Source organism: Macaca fascicularis, chromosome 7, assembly GCF_037993035.2.
Source record: "Macaca fascicularis isolate 582-1 chromosome 7, T2T-MFA8v1.1".
Classification (NCBI taxonomy): Eukaryota; Metazoa; Chordata; class Mammalia; order Primates; family Cercopithecidae; genus Macaca; species Macaca fascicularis.
The window spans coordinates 46,226,357-46,249,782 of NC_088381.1; the positions used below are offsets into that span (position 1 = coordinate 46,226,357).

Sequence of the window (23,426 nt, forward strand, 5' to 3'; positions counted from 1 at the left end):
CCGCCCGCCTCGGCTTCCCAAAGTGCTGGGATTACAGGCATGAGCCACTGTGCCCAGCCCGAGATGGAGTCTTGCTCTGTCGCCCAAGCTGGAGTGTAGTGGCGCGATCTCGGCTCACTGCAAGCTCCGCCTCCCAGGTTCACTCCGTTCTCCTGCCTAAGCCTCTCGAGTGGCTGAGACTACAGGTGCCCGCCACCACGCCTAATTTTTTGTATGATTAGTAGAGATGGGGTTTCACCGTGTTAGCCAGGATGGTCTTGATATCCTGACCTCATGATCCACCTGCCTCGGCCTCCCAAAGTGCTGGGATTACAGGCCTGAGCCACCGCACCTGGCCAGTGGGTGGTTCTTTGTTTTTTGTTTTGTTTTTAAATTTTTATTTTATTGAGACGGTCTTACTCTGTTACCCAGGAGGGAATGCAGTGATGTGATCATGGCTCATTGCAGCCTCAAACTCCTGGGCTCAATTGATTCTCCCATTTCAGCCTTCTGAGTAGCTGGGACTACAGGTGTGCACCACCATGCCTGTCTAATTTTTAACAATTTTTTTGTAGAGATGGGTTCTCCTTATGTTGCCCAGGGTGGTCTCAAATTCCTGGGCGCTCTCTCACCTTGGCCACCCCAAAGTCTTGGGATTACAGGAGTGAACCACTGTAACCGGCCTCAATGGATGGTTTAAGCATAATGGTCCTCCATTAGATAATTTAGAGTCTAAGTTTATAGTTATACTGGTTTGGTATCAATCTATTACAATACCCTGATTTCTTTAAGAATGAGGAAAGTTGTATTCAATTAGTCTGGGTGCGGTGGCTCACACCTGTAATCCTGGCAATTTGGGAGGCCAAGGCATGTGGATCACTTGAGCCCAGGAGTTCAAGACCAGCTTTGGCAACATGATGAAACCCCATCTCTACAAAAAATACAAAAAATTAGCTGGGTGTGGTGCCTCTGTAATTCCAGGCTACTTGGAGGCTGATGTGGGAGAACTGCTTGAGCCCTGATCTCACCACTATACTCCAGCCTGGACAACAGAGAAGCTGTCTTAAAAAAAAAAAAGTCTATTTTTAGTATTGTAGGTCAGTATTGGGTCCTTGAAATGTTATTTCAGTATTTATTAGTGGTAAAAATTGGCTTCTAGAGATGGGAAAATTCTGAACATAAGCCAGTTGAAGGCTTTAAATAGATATCTCGCCAATCTATATATGTGTTTTTTAAAATCTATGCATGTTATGTCTCGTTACCTTTTTGTAGTTTTTTAAAAAATTAATAGAGTGGTACATACTTTTTGGGTATATGTGATATTTTGATAGATGTATACAGTGTGATCAAATCAGTGTAACTGGGTTTTCTGTCACCTTGCATGTTGTGTTTTATGTTAATAACCATGTATTGAGTACCTACTGTGTGCCAGGAATTAAACACAGATACAAAGGACACAGTCCTGCTGGGGAGAGCCCATCCTAGTAGAAGAGATCAGTAGATAAACTAGATTTTTTGAGTAGAGTATGATGGGAGTGCAGGGTAGGGCTGCCTAAACCAATCTGGGAGTGGGAAGGTGACAAATTGAGTAGGAGTGAGCTGTATGAAGAAAGATAGGATTAAAGGCAACATTCCTGTCCCAGGAGGCAGTTGCTTAGTCCTGAGATAATATGGCAGAGTCAAAGTAGCTGAAGTAGAGGATGTAGGTTGGTGAACTGTGAGAACTGAGGCAGGAAAGCAAGGCAAGGTCATGAAGACCCTTGTCTTTCATACCAAGAAGTTTGAATTTTATCTTGAAGGAATAATGTTAGCTGCCAACTATTAAGGGTCTAGTGTGTATTGTAGTATCTAGATACAATAGATAGGTAGGATTGTATCATACCCATTTTACAGATGAGAAAATGGGTTTGGGAAGGTTAAATTTCTCAAGGCTGGAGCCAGGTTGGTTGGACTTTCACAGCTTGTGTCTTTATACTGTGTTATACAGCCTCCCCTTAAAGAAGGATTAGTCTTTTAGAAAGATCATTTTGCCAGTGTAGAGAAATAATTTACCAGGGGTGAGCCTGAATATATGAAAGAGCAGTTAGGAGCCTTTTGCAGCAATTCAGGCAAGCAATTGTGTGACCTGGAGGCAAAGCTCAGACAACACTGAGAGCTACTTAGGAAGTAGGTCCACCTGGATGTGGAGAATAAGGAGGTGTTTGATTGAGGAGAAGCGGTTTTAGGAGCAGGTGTAGGCAGTTAATGAGTTGTGTTTGAAATGTTCAATTTATGCAAGTGAAAGTGCCTTGTAATTGGATGCAGAGGTACATGGATTTGGAAGGAGAGAGATTTGACTTGAGGTTTGTAGGTTTAGGCTTTGCCAATAGAAAAATGATTGAAGCAATTGGGTGAGATAAAATAATTCATAGCGAATGGAGAGGAACAAACTGAGAGCAGAAGCTTGAGGAACAACAGGCCCTTGATTATTAGCTTGGGAAGGACAGAGAAGGGTGATAACTAAAAGGGATTTGAGGGATTATGCAACGATGAAAAATACACACACACATTATATATGTATATTAGAAGACAGTAAAGACTTGAGTTTATTCATATGCTGAAGAGATGTTTAGGTCCAGCGGTGAGAAATGGGGACTTTAGAGCTGCCCCTACCCTGGGCCAAAGGACCCTTACAATTTGTCTGAATCACTTGAATTTAATGAGAGTGGACTGTGTGTGTGCTGTCTGTCATTGTCTACCCAGTGCCGCTTACCTACTAGGTGTTAATAAACATGAAAGTGATGATTACTGGTGGAGCAAGAGCCCAGAAGTGGCAGGAAAATCTGAATCTAGATCCAAGAGGAAGGATTAACTTTGATGGGACAAGAGTTGGCTTGGGAAGAAAGTTAAAACTTGAAGTTTTGGATGCTTTGGGGAAAAGCTAGAAAGGACTGTTAGTGTAAGTATGGGTAAGGTGCAGGTATGACAAGAGTTAGGGAGTGAGAGCAGAAAAGGATATTGTAGTTGGGGCATATGGCAGAGGCTCCAGGTTCTTAGAGGTGGTACACTTCTGAGGGATAGGGTTTGGCCTGTCAGCTGTAATGGAATAGAGATAAAGATTTACCGGAGTTGGGACACTGGGACCCTGTGACTACAGCATATGAGAATGATTGTTGTTCTCATGGATACCGAAATAAACCAGGGGCTGGCATGTAGGAGGAACATTTCAAGGCAATAGGGAGGAACTAGGAAAATGTTGCTGGCCTCTCCCTCTGTTTACCATACTTGTAGAATGTCAGCCTTTAGAAACCAAATAGCTTTTTTTATTCCAAAAGTCTACAGGGCTGCAGCAGGAGATAAACGGTTAGGTTGCAGGGCTGTATGCCATGGATGTAGGGTGAAGCCTGTGGACCTTTCCTGGTATAGTATTTCTGAAGGTATAGCACAGAGAGAATTACAGAGAAAACCAATTGCATTGAAATGTATTTTAAAAGTATTCTTAAGTTTGTCATACAGAAATTTGTGTGCTTCTTTATTAATACCTTAAAGACACAGCAGCAGGTCTGATTAAATAAATGCAGTGTAATGATGAACGTAAATATCTTGATGAGCAACAAACTGTAATGTGCTATAAAAATATCTGTAGTTTGTATTGATACCAATGACAGGTACTACTAATGCTGTGATTTTTGGCCTGCATTCATGATTGAAGGAACTAGTGAATTCCAGTTAGAGTTTGGTAAAAATAAATAATGTAATTTATTTTCCATCTAAGTATGCAGACACCCCATAATGTTCCCCCGGACAACGTCGACCTCAAGTTAAGAACCCCTGACCACTAGGGAAAGCTATCAATGGATTATTTTGTGAGAGATTTGAAGTTGCAGGGAAATCTGTTAATAAGAACATGAGTTCCTGAGAGCACAGTGGAAGAAGAAAGAACATTAGGAGTTTGGGTCAAGGAACATAAATCATGAATCATGGAATATTACAGAGGTACAGATGAGTTCTCTATTTTGGGAGTTGTATCAACGATCCTCTGTATCCTTGGGAGGCCAAGGGTAAAAGCATAATCGAGTTAGCTGACCTCAATCAAAGTTCCATAATCAACTCATTCTCATGGGGTCTAATCAGATGAGAGCTGCATTCGTGAATGCTTGATTAGACTGTTAGACTTGCCTTGGCTCAGAAATCCAAATAAGAGCGGTCAGAAGTAACAAGTATGCCACCTAAGAAATCCTTGCTGAGATGTAGAGGGGACAGAGTTAGCTGATTCCGAAGACATTTGACTGTTAGAAACAGCAGGAGAGCCCCTGTAGATGCAGGGAGAGCTTCAGACTCTTGCATGCTTCCTATGAAAATCTAATACCTGATTATCTGAGCTGGAATGATTTCATCCCAAAACCACATCCCCCAAGCCTCAACCCATCTGTGTGAAAATTGTCTTCTGTGAAACTGGTCCCTGGTGCCAGAAAGGTTGGGGACCTGCTGCTTTAGAGAATATATTTTATTTATTTATTTATTTTATTATTTTTATTTTTTAGCCACATAAAAGGCAGCACACAGTAATTTCAAAATCATCTCCTGAACTCAGAATTGATGGGTCAGGGTAGACACCCTAAGTACATAGGTGAAATCTTCATTAATTGTTCACTTCTTAAGTACAAATTTAAATTAATAGATTGTGTACAGCAGTGTTTTTCCACATTTCCCTGATAAGAATCATTTGGAGTGCTCTGTAAACACAGCTTCACTGGAGATTAATCCCATCAAATTGATTTAGTGGCTCTGGAATAGGCCAGTAATTTGGAAATTTTTATTTTTACAAATGCTTCCTGATGATGACCAAGTCCAAGGAAATTTGGGAAACACTGATCTGGAACATAACTTTCGGTTTTCTCTAAAGTTTTTAAGTCTTGAACTACTGATCATCTTAGAGATAACCCACTGAAAAGTCTTCTCCAATCCAGTTTTATGAAAGAAAACTCTTTAGAACATTTGGTTTGATAAAATTTTTTTCAAAGCACCAGAAGTATTTTACTTTGGCTTTTTAAATTTCTGGCCCATCCATTCTAGTTCACGTTTTCTTGAAGAATCCATCTTCTTTGAGTTGAGCTGTAGCAATCTAATCATTTTTTAAAAATAGTTGGTTTCTTATTAAAGATTTGTGACATTTACTAGCTGTTGCTTGCTTTTGTCTTGCTCCCATCTCCCTGAAACTTCTTAAGAAATGACTCAATATTCTGGCCTTTCCACCTTAAGTCTCATACTGACCACGCCGTGTATGCCAGCCTGGATCTCATCGTTTTCTTTAACTGGTCCAACTCCCTTTGGTGTCCCAGTCAAGATAATATTTCCTTCCAAGGTCATGATCTTAGAAACATGGTTGATGATGTAGGGGGATGGAAAAAATCATGGAAGATGTCTCACCCTCCTGTCTTGAGTTCGCTGTTGACTTTGAGTCACAGCCTCAGGTTGGGAGGATCAGGGACCTTCTCCTTGGGCACAAACGTGCTGACTGGGCAGGAGGCCGTAAAGCTCTTAGCCAGAGCCCAGAGCAGCCCCTTCTTCTCACACTCGTCCTGCACGTCCCTGGCAGTCATGTCCAGGCACAGGGCATAGCTGCTAATGTAGTCCATAGCTGTGCGGCCATGCTTGCCCATCATCACAGCCAACTCCAGCTTGTGTTGCAAGTTGGCGACTGTACGCGGGCATGCGGATGGGCGAGCCCTCAGGTGTATAGGCCATGGACAGTTTCAGGAACAGCATGGGCTCATTCAACACCGCGCTGTCATCTCCCTGGCGTGGTCCCCGTAGTTCCTCCCCACGCAGATGATATTCTTCCCCACCCCAAGAATCGGGACAGTGGCCTGGGGGTCGCCATGATTCCTGCCAATTGCCTAGAGAATATATTTTAATATGAGGATATTAAACATCTGTATCAAAGATATTCCTTCAGAGAATTTAGGATTTGGAAGAAACCTTAGAGTCATTAACTGTAATGTTGCATTTTGTGGAAAATCCTGTTGATAGAATCCCTGAAGGATGGCTGTTTAACCTTCCCAGAAATACTGCTATAGAAAGAGAGCCTGGACCGTGCATAGACATCTCTTTATATTGAGCCATAAAAATTTGTTATTTATAATTTCTATCTAATAGTTGTTTGCAGTTGAGATTTTATAGGCAAACAGAACACACTCTAGCTACTATATTGTTGTTCTAAAATAGCGTCTATATATATTTTTCTGTCAGGTAATATTAATCAGTCACTAATGACGCTAAGAACATGTATGGATGTCCTGAGAGAGAACCAAATGTATGGAACTAACAAGGTAAGCAGCAGCCTTCTCTGATCTTTTGTATAGTTTCATTTGTGTGCATTTTTTTGCTCTGATCTTTTGTGTAGTTTCATTTGTGTGCATTTTTTTGTGTAACACATTTGGATTTGAATGTCTTTGTAGATGGTTCCATATCGGGATTCAAAGTTAACCCATCTGTTCAAGAACTACTTTGATGGGGAAGGAAAAGTGCGGATGATCGTGTGTGTGAATCCCAAGGCTGAAGATTATGAAGAAAACTTGGTAATTTTAATGTAGTTGTCCTATAAAGTCTTGAGTTTTTCTCGGGAAAAGTTATTTGGATGAGACGAATGATATTTTGAATGTTTTATAAATTGATAGAGAACTATTGATTGTAGCAGTAAACTAGGCTTGGTGTGGTGGCTCATGCTTCTAATCTCAACACACTGGGAGGCTGAGGTGGGGTGATCAGTTGGGCCTACCCGGGAGGTTGAAGCTGCAGTGAGTCATGTTCATGCCACTGCACTCCAGCCTGGTGACAGTGAGACTGTGTCTCACATAAATGAAAATAAGCAATCTTTGTTTCATGTAGTCATTTCTGGGACTTGGATATCCTTATTTTTTTTTAAACTCCATTTGTTTTGTATTTTAGCAAGTCATGAGATTTGCAGAAGTGACTCAAGAAGTTGAAGTAGCAAGACCCGTAGACAAGGCAATATGTGGTTTAACGCCTGGAAGGCGATACAGAAACCAGCCTCGAGGTCCAATTGGAAATGGTATGATTTGGTGTCGTATCATTTGTCCACTCATCGGTCTGTCTCTTTCTCTCTTTTTTCAAAAACATTATTTCATATAAGAGAAATGTTTACATACCTTCTGAAGAACCAAGCACATAGTAATTTGAACAAAATTTAAATGAGCTTATTTTGCATACTATGATTCTCATTTTTAGGGAAGTAAACATATATCAGCTCAAGAAATTGCAATGATTAGTTGGACTGGGGCTGTATTCAGTGTTAAACTTGTTTAAATAAGCTCTTTCTCTCCTATGTAACTTTTTGTAATTTTCTGTAATTCAATACAGAACCATTGGTTACTGACGTGGTTTTGCAGAGTTTTCCACCTTTGCCATCATGTGAAATTTTGGATATCAACGATGAGCAGACACTTCCAAGGCTGATTGAAGCCTTAGAGAAACGACATCACCTACGACAAATGATGATTGATGAGTTTAACAAACAATGTAAGGGCAAAACTATTTACAATAATTTTATTTAATTAATTTTTTGTTTCGTTTTTTTGAGACACAGTTTCACTCTGTCTCCCAGGCTGGAGTGCAGTGGCACAATCTCAGTTCACTGCAACTTCCGCCTCCCGGGTTCAAGCGATTCTCCTGCCTCAGCCTCCCGAGTAGACTACAGGCACATGCCACCATGCCTGGCTAATTTTTGTACTATTAGTAGAGACGGGGTTTCGCCATATTGGCCAGGCTGGTCTCAAACTCCTGACCTCAAGTGATCTGCCCGCCTCGGCCTCCCAAAGTGCTGGGATTACAGGCATGAGCCACCACTCCTGGCCAGTTTGCAATAATTGTAACTTCTGAAATTGAATGTATTTTCAATGAATCTGAGTTTATATGGTAGATTGCATCTTTAAGGAAGTTAAAGAAAATTGTGTCTTGGTACCTTTGAAGGACTCAAGGCATTGTTTGATTAGAATGACAAGGGATTTTTCCACAGCTCTTTTTTGTATTCTAAGGAAGTCAAAAAGAAAAAAGTGAGCGTGTGTTCTTTCTTTTGTTTTTTACCAACAGTGGTGGAGACACAAAGAAATATTTTTTAGTTTCCCCTGTCTACATAGTAGGGATTGTAATTGTTTCTACCTTAGGATGTGTTGTAAAGATAAATAAGATAAAGTATGAAGATCCTGTAGAACAGTAAACTCTGGTACATAGTGAACGTATCTCAGTGAATGAATGTATCTACTTTTTTTTTTTTTTTTTTGAGACTGAGTCTTGCTCTGTTGCCCAGGTTAGAGTGCAATGGTGCAATCTTGGCTCACTGCAACCTCCGTCTCCCAGGTTCAAGCAATTCTGCCTCAGCCTTCTGAGCAGCTGGGATTACAGGTGCGCGCCACTGCACCCAACTAATTTTTGTATTTTTAGTAGAGACGAGGTTTCACCACGTTGGTCAGGCTGATCTCAAACTCCTGACCTCGTGATCCACCCACCTCAGCCTCCCAAAGTGCTGGGATTACAGACATGAGCCACCACGCCTGGCTCTACTATTTTTATTATCATTATTCATTTGAATCTTTACCAAAAAGTTGTGAGATAAAGTGGTATTTAAATTTCCATCCTGAAATGAAATTTGCTCAGAAATATTAATTCACTTGCCTAAGTCATAACTAGTAAGTGATGTACCAGGGATTTCAGCTCAGGTTTAATTAATCCCAAATACAGTGTTATTTCTATTTTGCATTTGTTGTTGTGAAGCAAAGTACCTGTAAGGATTGGGAAGAGAATGCTATAGTGACAGTGAAAGACTTGAATATTTTTTTTAGCATTTAATAGAAAGCTTCTGTGACTATCTTGTCAATTTGAGAATTAAGCTCCTGATTTCCCTCTAAACTTGTTTTCTCATTATAGACTGATTCTCACAGAGATTTGCTGAATAACTACATTTTATCTAGTGTCTGCTAACAAGTTGATATCATTGTTTGTTTTAGAACTGGTGTAAAACTTGGCCTGTATGTTTTTGTTTCAGCTAATGCTTTTAAAGCTTTGTTACAAGAATTTGACAATGCTGTTTTAAGTAAAGAAAACCACATGCAAGGGAAACTAAATGAAAAGGAAAAGATGATCTCAGGACAGAAATTGGAAATAGAACGACTGGAAAAGAAAAACAAAACTTTAGAATATAAGGTTTGTTTTGACATTATTATGATAGATTTATGTGCTGGTGTTTTAGCACTGGTCTCTGAGGGAGCTATTGTGCTCCAACGGCCTGTAAATGCTGCTCATTAAGAGTTCTTGGTCCGGTGCGGTAGCTGTAATCCCAACACTTTGGGAGGCTGAGGTGGCCAGATCATCTGAGGTCAGGAGTTCAAGAACGAGACTGGCCAACATGGCGAAACCTCGTCTCTACTAAAAAAGTACAAAAATTAGCTGGCTGTGGTGGCGAGCGCCTGTAATCCCAGCTATTCAGAAGGTTGAGGCAGGAGAATCGCTTGAACCCAGGAGGTGGAGGTTTTAGTGAGCCAAGCTTGAGCCATTGCACTCCAGCCTGGGCGACAAGAGCCAAGACTCCGTCTCAAGAAAAAAAAAGGTTTCTCAGGCTGAGTGCAGGGGCTCATGCCTATAGTCTCAGCACATTGAGAGGCCAAGGCAGGCAGATCACTTGAGCCCAGGAGTTCCAGACCAGACTGGGCAACATGGCGAAATCCCATATCTACAAAAAAATTAGCCAGGCATGGTGGTGCACACCTGTAGTCCCAGCTACTCAGAAGATTGAGATGGGAGAATAGCTTGAGTCTGGGAGGTTGAGGCTGCAGTGAGCTGGGATTGCACGACTGCACTCCAGCCTAGATGACAGAGCAAGAGCCTGTCTCAAAAAAAAAAAAAGTTCTCATTTGGTTATTTACTAATCCTCATCCCATGCTAAGGAGGAAATGTGAGTGAAATGAAGAATCATATGTTCTTTAATTTTATGAGAGTTTTAACAGTTGAAAAGGATATTCTCTGACCCAAACAAGGGAGCTTTCTAGAGCTTAGCTTTGGTTGTAGCTTGCTTTTTGATTTATTAGAAATATTTCCTTAGTATGCTGTTTTTAATGAGATAAATGATTAAATGAAATGGTATAAAAGTGCCAGCATAGTACCTTGGACATAACAGATACTCAGTAAAGCTTAATTTAATCTGTATTTGGTTTACAAATCAGATTGTAAAAGTATAAACTCAGGATTAATCTCTTACTATGGGGTAGAAGGGAATACCATTTTGTTGAGAAGCATTGCAGCACTATGTAATATATGTTTGTTCTCTCATTTACAGAGGGTCATTTAGAGGTTTGGTGGGGGTACACATTCATAAGAGAAGTTAGTCTCAACCAATATAGTTTTTTTTTTTAATTCTGAAAATAGCCTAAAAACTAAATTTTAGGCATTCATTTTAGAAGAAAGTAATTTTCACATGAAATTAATTATAAATGTCTCTGAGTGAGGAACTTGTTTAACGTGTTTTCATTTCTGAGAATGGGGGTGGGAATTCAGATGAAATGTTAGAGAAAAAAGTGCTTTCTCCATGATTTTTCTTTCCACAAATATGCTTGTATAAGCAAATTAAGGAAGATTATTTTATAGTGACATGAAATGTTTATATGCCAAATACTGAACATAGTGGTCTACCTTCCTAGATTGAGATTTTAGAGAAAACAACTACTATCTATGAAGAAGATAAACGCAATTTGCAACAGGAACTTGAAACTCAGAACCAGAAACTTCAGCGACAGTTTTCTGACAAACGCAGATTAGAAGCCAGGTTGCAAGGCATGGTGACAGAAACGACAATGAAGTGGGAGAAAGAATGTGTGAGTGTCATTTGGGTAGTGCTTGCCTCAGAGTCGGATGATTTATTTTACGTTGTAGTTAGGTTCAATATTTTGAATTATTGTATTTGTGGTAGGGTTTTGGTGATGGTCGTTAACTCTCAGGAAGAATTGGAGAACTGTCATTTTTAGGAAATAAAGTGATTGGCTAATCTGGTATACTCGTTTGCTGTGATTGAATGATAATATACATTGCCATTGATAATCTGTAGGAGCGTAGAGTGGCAGCCAAACAGCTGGAGATGCAGAATAAGCTCTGGGTTAAAGATGAAAAACTGAAACAACTGAAGGCTATTGTTACTGAACCTAAAACTGAGAAGCCAGAGAGACCCTCTCGGGAGCGAGATAGAGAAAAAGTTACTCAAAGATCTGTTTCTCCATCACCTGTGCCTGTAAGTTATTTGTAATTGTGTAGTAACTTTGTACTACAGATATTTTGTTCAGATTAGATGACTATTTCTATGAGAATTTTTACATTTTATAATACTTACATTTCTGAAATTTCTCTTTAAAAATATTTTAAAATTTAGAATAAACACAAATTTAGCACAAAAAATTAGTACAAATAATTATTTGTAATGTTAAGTCTTCATGTGCTAACATTATAGAAAAGTAATGAATTGTTTCTCTCAGTTTTTCAGTCTTGCTCATTAATTTTTCTCCAATTTTTCTAGCTTTCTAGTAACTATATTGCTCAGATTTCCAACGGCCAGCAACTCATGAGCCAGCCACAGCTACATAGGCGCTCTAACTCTTGCAGCAGCATTTCTGTAGCTTCCTGTATTTCGGAATGGGAGCAGAAAATTCCTACGTACAACACACCTCTCAAAGTCACATCTATTGCAAGGCGTAGGCAGCAGGAGCCAGGACAAAGCAAAACTTGTATCGTGTCAGACAGAAGGCGAGGGATGTACTGGACTGAAGGCAGGGAGGTGGTTCCTACATTCAGAAATGAGATAGAAATAGAAGAGGATCATTGCTGCAGGGTTAGTGCCAGTATTATTTTAACGCATTGTAGCAATAGATTTTATCTTCTTTGTTTTTTGTAACTTGTGTCTGAAAGTTCATTGGAAAAATGGTTGGGCTATAGTATAAAAAAGGTCTGATTTCTCAGTTAATTTGAAAGATTGACTCACTGAAATTGAGGCCTGGCTCTTCATCTGAAAAAGCCTAAACACATCTGGCAGCAGAAGTGTGTTCAGTGAATACAGGTCAATTTGGTGCATGCCAGAGTAGTGTGAGCTTTTCAGTTGCATAAGCTAATAAGCTTTGCACAAAATTGGTGACTGTGTTTTAAAGCATACTTTCCATATTTTTCTTTTGGTTCCCCTTCCCCAAATTAGATTTTTTGTACCTCCTTTCGAGCCCTAGTTTTAAAAATTGTTTTCCCAAATTTTTATTTTGAAAAATTTCAGACTCAAAGCAAAGTAGAAAGAATAGTATGGTAATGTCTTTCCCTCCTTGCCTAAGTTTACCAGTTGTTACTTGATGTAGATACATAAACTTTATTTCCCTAAGCCTTGTAAAAGGAAATCACAGACTTAGAGATACTTAATCTCTAAGAATAAGGACATTGTACTACCTAGCCACAATCTTTATCACATCCAAGAAAATCAACATTAATTAAATAATTATCCTCTATTGGGACATTATGCATTTGTCCCAAAATTGGCTTTTCTTTTTTAAGACAGGGTCTCACTCTGTCACCCAGGATGGAGTGCAGTGGCATGATTATGGCTCACTGCAGCCTCAGTCTTCCTGAGCTGAAGTCATCCTCTCACCTCAGCCTCCCGAGTAGCTGAGACTACAGGCATGCCATCATGCTGATTTTTTATTTTCAGTAGAGACAAGGTCTCACCATGTTGCCCAGGCTGGTGTTGAACTCTTGAACTCCAGCAATCCTCCTGCCTTGGCCTCCAAAGGTGCTGAGATTACAGGCAAGCCACTGCACCCAGCCAGCTTTTTTGTCAATCCATGATATGAAAGTGTATGCATTGCATATCATGATTATGTTTTTTATCTCTTTTAATATAAAATAGTCTCACCCTGTCCCCCTACTATTTTTATTTTTATGACATTGACTATTTTCACTGAAGAGTCTAGGCCAGTTATTTTAAAACTACTGATTTCCATGCCCAATAAATTGCTTTTAATCGAGGCATTTATCTCAATTAACAAGGACTTTGTCTCACATTCAAGGGTATTTAAATAAATTCACTTTCATATTTGTCTTCTTAAAGATTAAAGTTTCTTTTGAATCTGAATAAATGGGCCAAGTTAATGTCTGTGGATTTTATATTTAGTAAAATCTTAACAAAGCTCTTTTAGAATTTTTCTTCTAAATCTTACAGTAAACATTTACTTTAGATTTTCTTATATAAGTCAGGGTATAGATGAATGTTCATTTAGGTGGCCCAAATTCCTGATTATTAAGGGATGGTGATGAATCCTGTGATTTACCAGGGAAACCGATGATTCTAAGGTCTGTTAAGTTCTTTGCAGATTTTTCCTTAAACGTTTTTAGACAGCAAATTAGGTAAATGGTCATTCTGACCAACTCTAGTAAGTCATTTCATGACAGTTTATAGGCTGAAAACTATTCAAGCCTTGCTTATGCCTTGCAAACAGTAATGAGATATCTAATTTGGCTATGAGATATTTAAGGGAATTTACTAGAGATTCTTACATGAAATCAAACTATTTAGAAGTGCAGCAGAAAAGTTACTATAAGGTTAGTATCTGTGCGTCTAAGTTTGTTGGTCAAAAATTATGTCAAGTGGACTAAATTTATACTTGAGTGAGGAAAAAAATTTAAATATTTATTTCATAAATGCTAGTAGATCGTATGGATTATCATCTTTCCGAAGCTTGTTTCATCATATGTTTACTGTTAAATGTTTGAAGAAAACCCTCGCTTTTGCTAAATGGTAGATGATAAGGACCAGACTTTCGTGTTCAACATTAAATAAATCATTGTCAGAATGAAATGTTTCCTGTTTGTCTTGAGGCTCAGCATCTTTAATGGCAAACTGTATTGCCCATGTCTTGGAGCTGTCACTAGTGCTGCATTTGTACGACTATATAGGGAAAATGATTCAGTTCCTCAGATGTGCATTTTGAAATTGAGGTCTTCATACTTGACTAGCTTTGACGGATTTGGCCTGTGATAGACTTTTTCCATTTGCTTTCAGTTTTGTTTTTGGGGGTTTTTTTGTTGTTGTTTGTTTGTTTGTTTTTTTGAGATGAGGTCTTCATCTGTTGCCCAGGTTGGAGTGCAGTGGCATCATCTAGGCTCACGGCAGCCTTGACCTTCCAGGCTCAAGCAATCGTTCTACCTCAGCCTCCTGAGCAGCTGGGACCACAGACATGTGCTATCACACCTGGCTAATTTTTAAAATTTTTGTGGAAATTTACACAAAATTTAAATTTTTTGTAGAAATTTGTAGAAATCACCCGAGACCAAAAGACACCCGAGAAATTCTTACGTTGCCTAGGCTGGTCTCGGGTGATTCTTCTCCTACCTCAGCCTCACAAATGTTAGAATTACAGGTGTGTGCCACCGCACCCAGCCCCGTTTTCAGTTTTACAAACAGGAGATGTTCATAAAACACCAGAGATAATTCATTGCTTCAAACTATAACTATGGCATATATGTGAAATATTATTTTCTTAGGCTGAATGTGCTTAACTTAACTTTGCCAGATTTACATGACATTTGACTGGAAGCAACTTGTTTGTTTTTGAGGCAGGGTCTCATTCTGTTGCCCAGGCTGGAGTGCAGTGGTGCGATCTTGGCTCACTGCAATTTCCACCTCCTGGGCTCAAGTGATCCACCCACCTCAGCCTCCTGAGTAGCTGGGACTACAGGCACGTGTCACCAAGCCCAGCTAATTTTTTTGTGTATTTTTTTGTAGAGTCTGGGTTTCACCATGTTGCCTAGGCTGGACTTGAACTTCTGAGTTCAATTGATTCCTCCACCTCGGCCTTCCAAAGTGCTGAGATTACAGGCATGTGCCACCATGCCTGGCCTGGCAACTAGTTTTTTATTGTATGATAAGAGACTGATTTGACGCTGTATTATTTATTTGTTTCTTGGAACCTGTATGAAATGTTTGGGGGAAAAATTAGTTGGTATATTGTAGCCATTATTGTATTTGAACTTTTCATGAAGTTCTGTTTTGAGGTTTTAAAATCTTAACTGAAAGCACTCAGAAGTATTTCACATTTCTTTAATCATTTTATTCATATGGTTCTTATTATACCTTATGTTCTTTGGATTGTTTTCTGTTTTGTTTAGAAACCTAGAAAATGTATAGGGCTTTCATTGATCTTATTGAAGATTTTAACAGAGTTGTGGACGTAATAGATTACCTCTCAATAGCAGGGATAAATAATGGTTTTTGATCAAAAATATGAAATGAGTTGTTTGTCCTGAATGACCCCCAAGCAGGAAAGACTTGCAGCATTACCAGAATTTTTTCTTTTATCCTTTGTTGAAAGGGAAACTCCCAGGTAGAATGTGTAACATACAAGTTGGCATTAAAGATGTTTGTTGGTTTTGTGTTTAAATGCAAAGATGTTTAAATTACTTGAATAAAATATTTAGCTTTGGAAAGGTTTGCTATGATACTGTCATCAACTAATGTAGCCGAACCTGCTGCACTTCTAATAATACCCTTTAATTAATTATGGGTTATGCTTGTTTCTCAGTTCCTCTTTCAACCTGATCAGAACGCACCACCAATTCGTCTCCGACACAGACGATCACGCTCTGCAGGAGACAGATGGGTAGATCATAAGCCCGCCTCTAACATGCAAACTGAAACAGTCATGCAGCCACATGTCCCTCATGCCATCACAGTATCTGTTGCAAATGAAAAGGCACTAGCTAAGTGTGAGAAGTACATGCTGACCCACCAGGAACTAGCCTCCGATGGGGAGATTGAAACTAAACTAATTAAGGTAAACTAATTTTCACGGGAGAAAAAAATATATTAAAAAATTCAACAAAAGTCCATTTGTCCTGCTACTCCTTTAGTGGCACACAGGCAGTGTCAACTGGAACATCAATGAGTATTTGATATAACCTTTTTGTTAGCAGAAAATTAGTCACTGCTTAGGTTTTAAGTCTGCCAAAGTGGGACTAAGTATGCTTTAAATAGGTGTAGATTCTTCAGTTTCTTAGAATTCTAGATCCATGATGTACTTTAATTTTTAATGACTATATTTAGTTTTAACCACGACTTAAAAAGTAAATCTAAGCAAAGAACTCCCATTGCTCTCTGTCAGTTCAAGATAAAAAAACAAAAACAAAATAAAACAAAATCTATGTTAAAATTTGACCCATCAAAATTACTCAGTATTGAGCTGCCTAAAGCTGTTTTCCAGAAAGAAGAGACTTGCTTGCCTATAGAAGAATTCTCCTTTGATCATAGAGTCAGTGAATAATCAGGAAAGTAAAAGATAATACCAAAAAAAAAAAAGCTTTTTATTTCAAGTTCAATTTAGAGTTTTTGTTCTTATAATTAGCTACAAATGAGACTATACTGTCATTTGAATATGGGCAACAGGGGGCACTCAGAGAAGAAAGTGCCATGTCTTAGAGCATGTAGAAATTTCCAGCAAATTTCTTGATCCTTAGTGCAGTTTAGTTTTTAAATTACAGGTAGAGCAAAAGAAATATTTTTTTCTGCAATTATGAATGTTACTGATTACATTGTATTGGACTTCTTTTGTTTGTGAGAGATACGTACTCAAATTTCTAAATTATTTTGATAGTACAGACTCAGCAAGTACCAAGTACCATCTGATTTTGTGGATGGGAATTTCTATAAAATAGAATAATGAGAACAATTTGAAATATATATGTGTGTTTTTCATTTGGGTATATCAATGTGTAACAGTGACCTTTTCTTTTGGCTTTAGGGTGATATTTATAAAACAAGGGGTGGTGGACAATCTGTTCAGTTTACTGATATTGAGACTTTAAAGCAAGAATCACCGAATGGGTAAGTAACCATCAAAAATCTCTGTATAAAAGTTGGTCATTTTCTTAGCTGCTTATTTCTGAGGAACAGAACAGCCTGTGAAATGTATCATTAATTCTCCAAAGGGATGTAGATATTATTTCCCTACCTCTAATATTTTTCCTCTTTATAGATGCAAAAATAATTGTTGCATCATGTTTCCCCCTTTTCAGTAGTCGAAAACGAAGATCTTCCACAGTAGCACCTGCCCAACCAGATGGTGCAGAGTCTGAATGGACCGATGTAGAAACAAGGGTAGGGGAAAAATTAAATATTTCTCTGCTTACTAAAATTAGGTTTGTCACGTTTTAAACCCCACAGCTCTAGATTTTTATGCTCTTTGAAAACGCTGAGGTATAATCTCACATTGCCAGTGCACCATGTAGGCCTATTCCTAGAATACAAGAATCCACTTCATCAGGAACCCCCTTGCAACTGTTACTCCTGAGGAGAAGCTCTTGGAAAGAACATGGGAAGGGAGGGGTCAGGAGGCTAACCTATGGCCTTAGCCACCACCTCTCTTCACGAACTTATCTAAAATGAGATGAGTTACCTAGATGACCTCTAAAGACCCTTCTGACTCACAACATTTGTGGCCTGTGCCAGAAATAAATTACAAGTGACTGATGTTTTAACATAAGAGTCTTTGCTGAACTAGAAAGCAATATTGCATTTCACTTAGGTCTACACCCGCTAAATAACTGTATTTTATAGACTATTGAGAGGAGCTGATCTTTTTCCTCTTGTCATTTTCCTCTCAGTGTTCCGTGGCTGTGGAGATGAAAGCAGGATCCCAACTGGGACCTGGATATCAGCATCACGCACAACCCAAGTGAGCACTGCCTGTAACTGGGGTCTTGCTGTGTGCTTTTTTCCTCCTTTGGTCTTTACGTTATTCTACCATCTATCCACTTGTTGTTCAGAACAAATATATGGTTTTGGTTTTCCCCTTGGACTATCTGGGCCCCCACGGGCAGACTGCAGTAGGCAGCTGGAATACTGAGAGCCTCAGAAGGCTGGATAAGAGCAATCAGAGCTGCAAGGCAGGCGGTGGTGGAAGATTGGTGGCTCTTATTCATATTCTGCCAATGCTCATAAAGCTTTCTGAGGCCGAACTGAGAGTACCTCTAAGGAGGGAAGGCTAAAGGCTTAAGTTGGGGACTAGACAGCTTTGTGTAAATCATTGTTTTCTGACTTGCTTCTTGGTCTTGGTGTAGCAATAAGTGTTCACTAAAATAAATAACACTGAATGGAAGAATTTATAGTAGGGAAGGAATTGTACCTTTTCCTCTTCTGTTAAACTCATACTCAGGAGTCTGACCCAGTCTTTTTCCATATTTTAATAAAATCCCTTCTTTACAAATACATGCATTCATATATAAAATGTTATAAACGTATATATACATATATACGTAGATATAACATTTTAAACATTTACATTCCTTAACGAGCAATTTAGAAGATTGTTGCAGCAGGATAAAGATGGGAAATCCTGTTTTCTAAATTTAATACTAAGATAAGCATATTTTATAAAAGTTGTTTGCTTTCTCAGAGGGACTTCTCAAAGACCTTCTAAAGACTGATCTGCTATGAATGTGTTACTAATTGCAAAGTTCAACTCTAAGTGCTGGTTGTTGTGTTTTAGGCGCAAAAAGCCATGAACTGACAGTCCCAGTATTGAAAGAACATTTTCATTTGTGTGGATGATTTCTCGAAAGCCATATGCCAGAAGCAGTCTTCCAGGTCATCTTGTAGAACTCCAACTTTGTTGAAAATCACGGACCTCAGCTACATCATACACTGACCTAGAGCAAAGCTTTCCCTATGGTTCCAAAGACAACTAGTATTCAACAAACCTTGTATAGTATATGTTTTGCCATATTTAATATTAATAGCAGAGGAAGACTCCTTTTTTCATTGCTGTATGAATTTTTTATAATGCTTTGTTAAAATATATTTCATGTATACTTATAAACTAATTCACACAAGTGTTTGTCTTAGATGATTAAGGAAGAATATATCTAGATCATGCCTGATTTTTTTTTGTGACTTTTCCAGCCCTGGTCTGAATTTCTTAAGGTTTTATAAACAAATGCTGCTATTTATTAGCTGCAAGAATGCACTTTAGAACTATTTGACAATTCAAACTTTCAAAATAAAGATGTAAATGACTGGCCAATAATAACCATTTTAGGAAGGTGTTTTGAATTTTGTATGTATATATTCACTTTCTGACATTTAGATATGCCAAAAGGATTAAAATCAAAAGCACTAAGAATTACGTAGCTGTGTGATGGCCGTTCATTCAGCACGTCCTCCCAGCATCTGGCACAGTGGCCTGCATTCACCTGGCACTCATTGTTTGTGGGACAAATTGAAAGATAGCACTAAAAAATACAAGATAATATGTTAAATGGACAATGCCTTTTTTATGTGACAACCATAATTATCTACATATTAAGTATGACTTCTAGACATTTAAACAAAAAACATTGGGGACAACATAAATTAGAAAAAATACTGTCGAAACTATGGTGAAATATCCCATTGCATGGGTGAACACACATTTTTACTTGAATTTAATTTGGATTTGAGGCTGATTTTTTTTTTTTTTTTTTTTTTTGAGGTGGAGTTTCGCTCTTGTTGCCCAGGCTGGAGTGCAATGGCACGATCTTGGCTCACCGCAACCTCTGTCTCCTGGGTCCAGGCAATTCTTCTGCCTTTTGTATTAGTAGATTATTCTGCTAATTCTGTATTTTTAGTAGAGACAGGGTTTCTTCATGTTGGTCAGACTGGTCTCGAACTCCCAATCTCAGCCTCCTGCCTCGGCCTCCCAAAGTGCTGGGATTACAGATGTGAGTCACCATGCCCGACCACTTTTTTTTTTTTTTTTAACTAAAATGATAGTTTAATATTTTGTTATTCATAATAAAAGTGTGGTATTAGTCCTTGCCAAAAGCTGATTCAAAAGTTAAGGGAGAAGATAAAATGCACTAGTCACTCACAGTATAGTAGTAAACAATGTCATATATGTGTTTGTGTGTGTGTGTGTTGAGTTTTTTTTTGGGGGGGAGGGGATGGATTTTTGCTTTTACTGCCCAGGCTGGAGTGCAATGGTGTGATTTCAGCCACCACAACCTCCGCGTCCCAGGTTCAAGCAATTCTGCCTCAGCCTCCCCAGTAGCTGAGATTACAGGCATCTGCCACCAGGCCCAGTTAATTTTGTATTTTTAGTAGAGACAGGGTTTCTCCATGTTGGTCAGGCTGGTCTCAAACTCCCAACCTCAGGTGATAAGCCCTTCTCAGCTTCCCAAACTGCTGGGATTACAGGCGTGAGCCAACACACCTGGCCTATATGTGTGTTTTTAGAATGCTTCAGAACACTAAACGTTAAATTGCTATTTTAGTAGATACAGAATTTATTTTTTGATTTTCTTGTTTTTTAATTTTTTTTCAGAAACAGGGTCTTGCTCTGTTGCACAGGCTGAAATGCAGAAGTGCAATCATGACTCACTATAACCTCAAACTCCTGGACTCAAGTGATCCTTCTGCCTCAGCCCCCCAAGTAGTTGGGACCACAGGTGCTCAGCACCATGCCCAGCTAATTAAAAAATTTTTTATTTTTGTAGAGATGGGGTCTTGCTGTGTTGTCCAGGCTGGCTTTTTTCTTACTTTTTTGAGATGGGATCTCATTCTGTCACCCAGAAGGGAGTGCAATGACATGATCACAGCTCACTGTAGTCTCAGCCTCCCAGGCTCAAGCAATCCTCTCAGCCTCTTGAGTAGCTGCAACTACAGGCAAATGCCGGCACATCTGGCTAATTTTTTATTTTTGTAGAGATGGGGCCTTGCTCTGTGGCCTTGTCTAGTCTCAAACTCCTGACCTCATGCAATCCTCCCAACCTGGCCTCCCAAAGTGCTAGGATTACAGGCATGAGTCACTACCCAGCCTGCTTTTTAAATTATTATTTAACAGAGACAGCCTGGGCATGGTGGCTCACACCTGTAATCCCAGCACTACAGGATGGCTTGAGCTCAGTTCGAGACCAGCCTGAGCAACATGCTGAAATCCCATCCCTACAATTTAAAAATTAGCCATGCATGGCGGCACATACCTGTAGTCCCACCTACAGGGGAGGCTGAGGTGGGAGGATTGCCTGAGCCTGGGAGGCAGAGGTTGCAGTGAGCTGTGATGGCGCCACTGTGCTCCAGCCTGGGCAATGGAATGAGACCCTAGCTCAAAAAAAAAAAAAAAAAAAAAAAACCACAAAGTAATAGGGACTGGGTCTCACTATGTTGCCCCAGGCTGGTCTTGAACTCCTGGGCTCAAGCAATCCTCCCGCCTTGGCCTCCCCAAAGTACTTGAATTGCAGGCATGAGCCACCATGCCCTGTCCCAACCCACTTGAAAAAAAAAAAAAAAAAATTTAGCCAGACGCAGTGGTTCACGCCTGTAATCCCAGCACTTTGGGAAGCCAAGATGGGCGAATCACCTGAGGTTAGGAGTTTGAGACCAGCCTGGCCAACATGGTGAAACCCCATTTCTATTAAAAATACAAAAAATTAGCCAGGCGTGGTGGCACGCGACTGTAATCCAAGCTACTCTGGAGGCTGTGGCAGGAGAATAGCTTGAACCTGGGAGGCAGAGGTTGCAGTGAGCCGAGATCGCGCCATTGCACTCCAGCCTGGGGAACGAGCAAAACTCCGTCTCAGGAAAAAAAAAATTTTAAATGGCTTATTGCATAGTATTTTCAAAATATTAATGGGAAATTTTTACTATGATAGGAGAATATGGGGCAGTGGAATTTGTCTGAAGTAACTGTTGAATGCACTAAGTCCTTCAACAACACAAAAGGAAATGCATGAGTACTGACATTTTGCTTAGCTACTTCTCTTTAATAGCTGTGGTTAGTGCTTACTGTTTGATACCCTGTAAAAGTGCGTATACGTGGAGAAAACGATTATTTCCTCAGTGACCACAAAGTGCCACTTGCCAACCAGATCAGTTTTTTTTTGTTTGTTTGAGACGGAGTTTTGCTCTTGTTGCCCAAGCTGGAATGCAATGGCACGATCTCGGCTCACTGCAACCTCCGCCTCTCGGGTTCAAGCGATTCTCCTGCCTCAGCTTCCCTAGCAGCTGGTATTACAGGCACCCGCCACCACGCCCAGCTATTTTTTTGTTTTTTAAGTAGAGACGAGGTTTCACTATGTTGGCCAGGCTGGTCTCGAACTCCTGACCTCAGGCGATCCACCCGCCTCAGCCTCCCAAACTGCTGGAATTGCAGGCATGAGCCATCGCGCCCGGCAGATCAGTTTTTTAAGTACACTGCTGGAGGTACACAGTATTTTGGACTGACTCATTGTAGCTTTGGAAATGTTTGGATTTTTAAATAGCTTTAAGCTTTCTTGACCAAAATTCCACTATAATGGCTTCTTAGATTTGGATGAAAACTCAGTAGCTTTATTTTTAAAAAGTTTGATAGCTTTATAAAAACTTTTTTAAAAAAATTCGGGATATGAAACTATTTGTTTGTAGTTAAGATTGACCCAAATAGGACTCTAGATTGGTGGATTCCAACAGAAATGTTTCATCAGAGATGATTATTAAATAATGGGATGGACTAAATGAAGGTTCCCGAAAAAAAAAAAATCTTGAACTAACTTTCCAGTAAACTAAGCAAATTCCACGAGCAATGTAAAGGTGACCATTTTTGAAGGTAGGAATTTAAATTGGGTTCAGATAACAAATAACAGGTTGTATACAATTTACCCATAATCCCCCTTCCCCGAAGCACTAGGCGGTGAAGTTAGGCTTCTGGATTCCAACTCCACGCTCCACCGCGCGGAACTATGCAACCTTGGGTTAGTTACCAGGTCTAAGGCTTCTAGATTCCAACTCCACGCTCCACCGCGCGGTAACTACACTATCTTGGGCTAGTTATCGGCTCTAAGACTTAATTTTGCCATCTGCAAGATGGAGATAACATCCAACTCCTGCTGTGTGAGGATTACGTGAATCCTTGTAGAATGTGGCTCAGTTACTGGGATATAGTAAGCGCTCCACGGCTACTGCTATCATAATGCCGTTAGTTTGCTTGTCCTCCTACATCTACCTACATCTATCTATCTCACCCAAGGCCCAGCGCTAAGCAGCGACGTCCATGGTGGGACGCAGCCTTTACCCTCAGGGTCAGCGCCGGCTGGGAAGGCCGCGACCTAACTGGGAGATTACGAACAGTGTCACCACGGCCACAGCGCAGCTCCTGCCAAGTCAAGCAGCTCATGGAACCAACGGCGGCGAAGTCCGAATACCTACGCAACCCTATCCTAAAAGTGTTTTTAACCGTCTCAAGTCCTATAATTTAAGAAAATAAAGTGAGACCGTAACTGTTGGCGCTGAGAAACTTTCTCAACAGGAAGAACGAAGCAGGCGCAGCGCGCAGGCGTCTTCAATCGGTCCTGGGTCCGCCTCTTCCGCCCGGTGCGGGCGCCGATTGGTCCGCGTGGTCACATAAGAGACTGCGCATAGGCGCAAGAAC

General features: G+C 39.9%; 1 protein-coding gene and 1 pseudogene across 5 annotated transcripts in view; one reads left to right on the forward strand and one right to left on the reverse strand.

The window, feature by feature from the left end:
* Positions 1 to 19,073, forward strand: part of KIF23 (kinesin family member 23) — a 34,463-nt gene extending 15,390 nt beyond the window's left edge. For 2 of the 5 annotated variants that reach the window (XM_005559918.4, XM_005559919.4), the window contains 13 exons: positions 6,211 to 6,290; positions 6,420 to 6,539; positions 6,910 to 7,033; positions 7,342 to 7,500; positions 9,023 to 9,180; positions 10,671 to 10,844; positions 11,075 to 11,254; positions 11,537 to 11,848; positions 15,573 to 15,824; positions 16,788 to 16,870; positions 17,062 to 17,143; positions 17,650 to 17,720; positions 18,534 to 19,073. In XM_005559918.4, the coding sequence (XP_005559975.3) occupies positions 6,211 to 6,290; positions 6,420 to 6,539; positions 6,910 to 7,033; positions 7,342 to 7,500; positions 9,023 to 9,180; positions 10,671 to 10,844; positions 11,075 to 11,254; positions 11,537 to 11,848; positions 15,573 to 15,824; positions 16,788 to 16,870; positions 17,062 to 17,143; positions 17,650 to 17,720; positions 18,534 to 18,549 (1,811 nt within the window). In that variant the 3' untranslated portion in view covers positions 18,550 to 19,073. The remainder of the gene's footprint in view (positions 1 to 6,210; positions 6,291 to 6,419; positions 6,540 to 6,909; positions 7,034 to 7,341; positions 7,501 to 9,022; positions 9,181 to 10,670; positions 10,845 to 11,074; positions 11,255 to 11,536; positions 11,849 to 15,572; positions 15,825 to 16,787; positions 16,871 to 17,061; positions 17,144 to 17,649; positions 17,721 to 18,533) is intronic. The other 3 variants (XM_005559921.4, XM_005559922.4, XM_045395661.2) reach the window with 2 other exon arrangements.
* Positions 5,194 to 5,972, reverse strand: LOC123574448 (oxaloacetate tautomerase FAHD1, mitochondrial-like; annotated as a pseudogene).
* Positions 19,074 to 23,426: the final 4,353 nt, after the last annotated feature.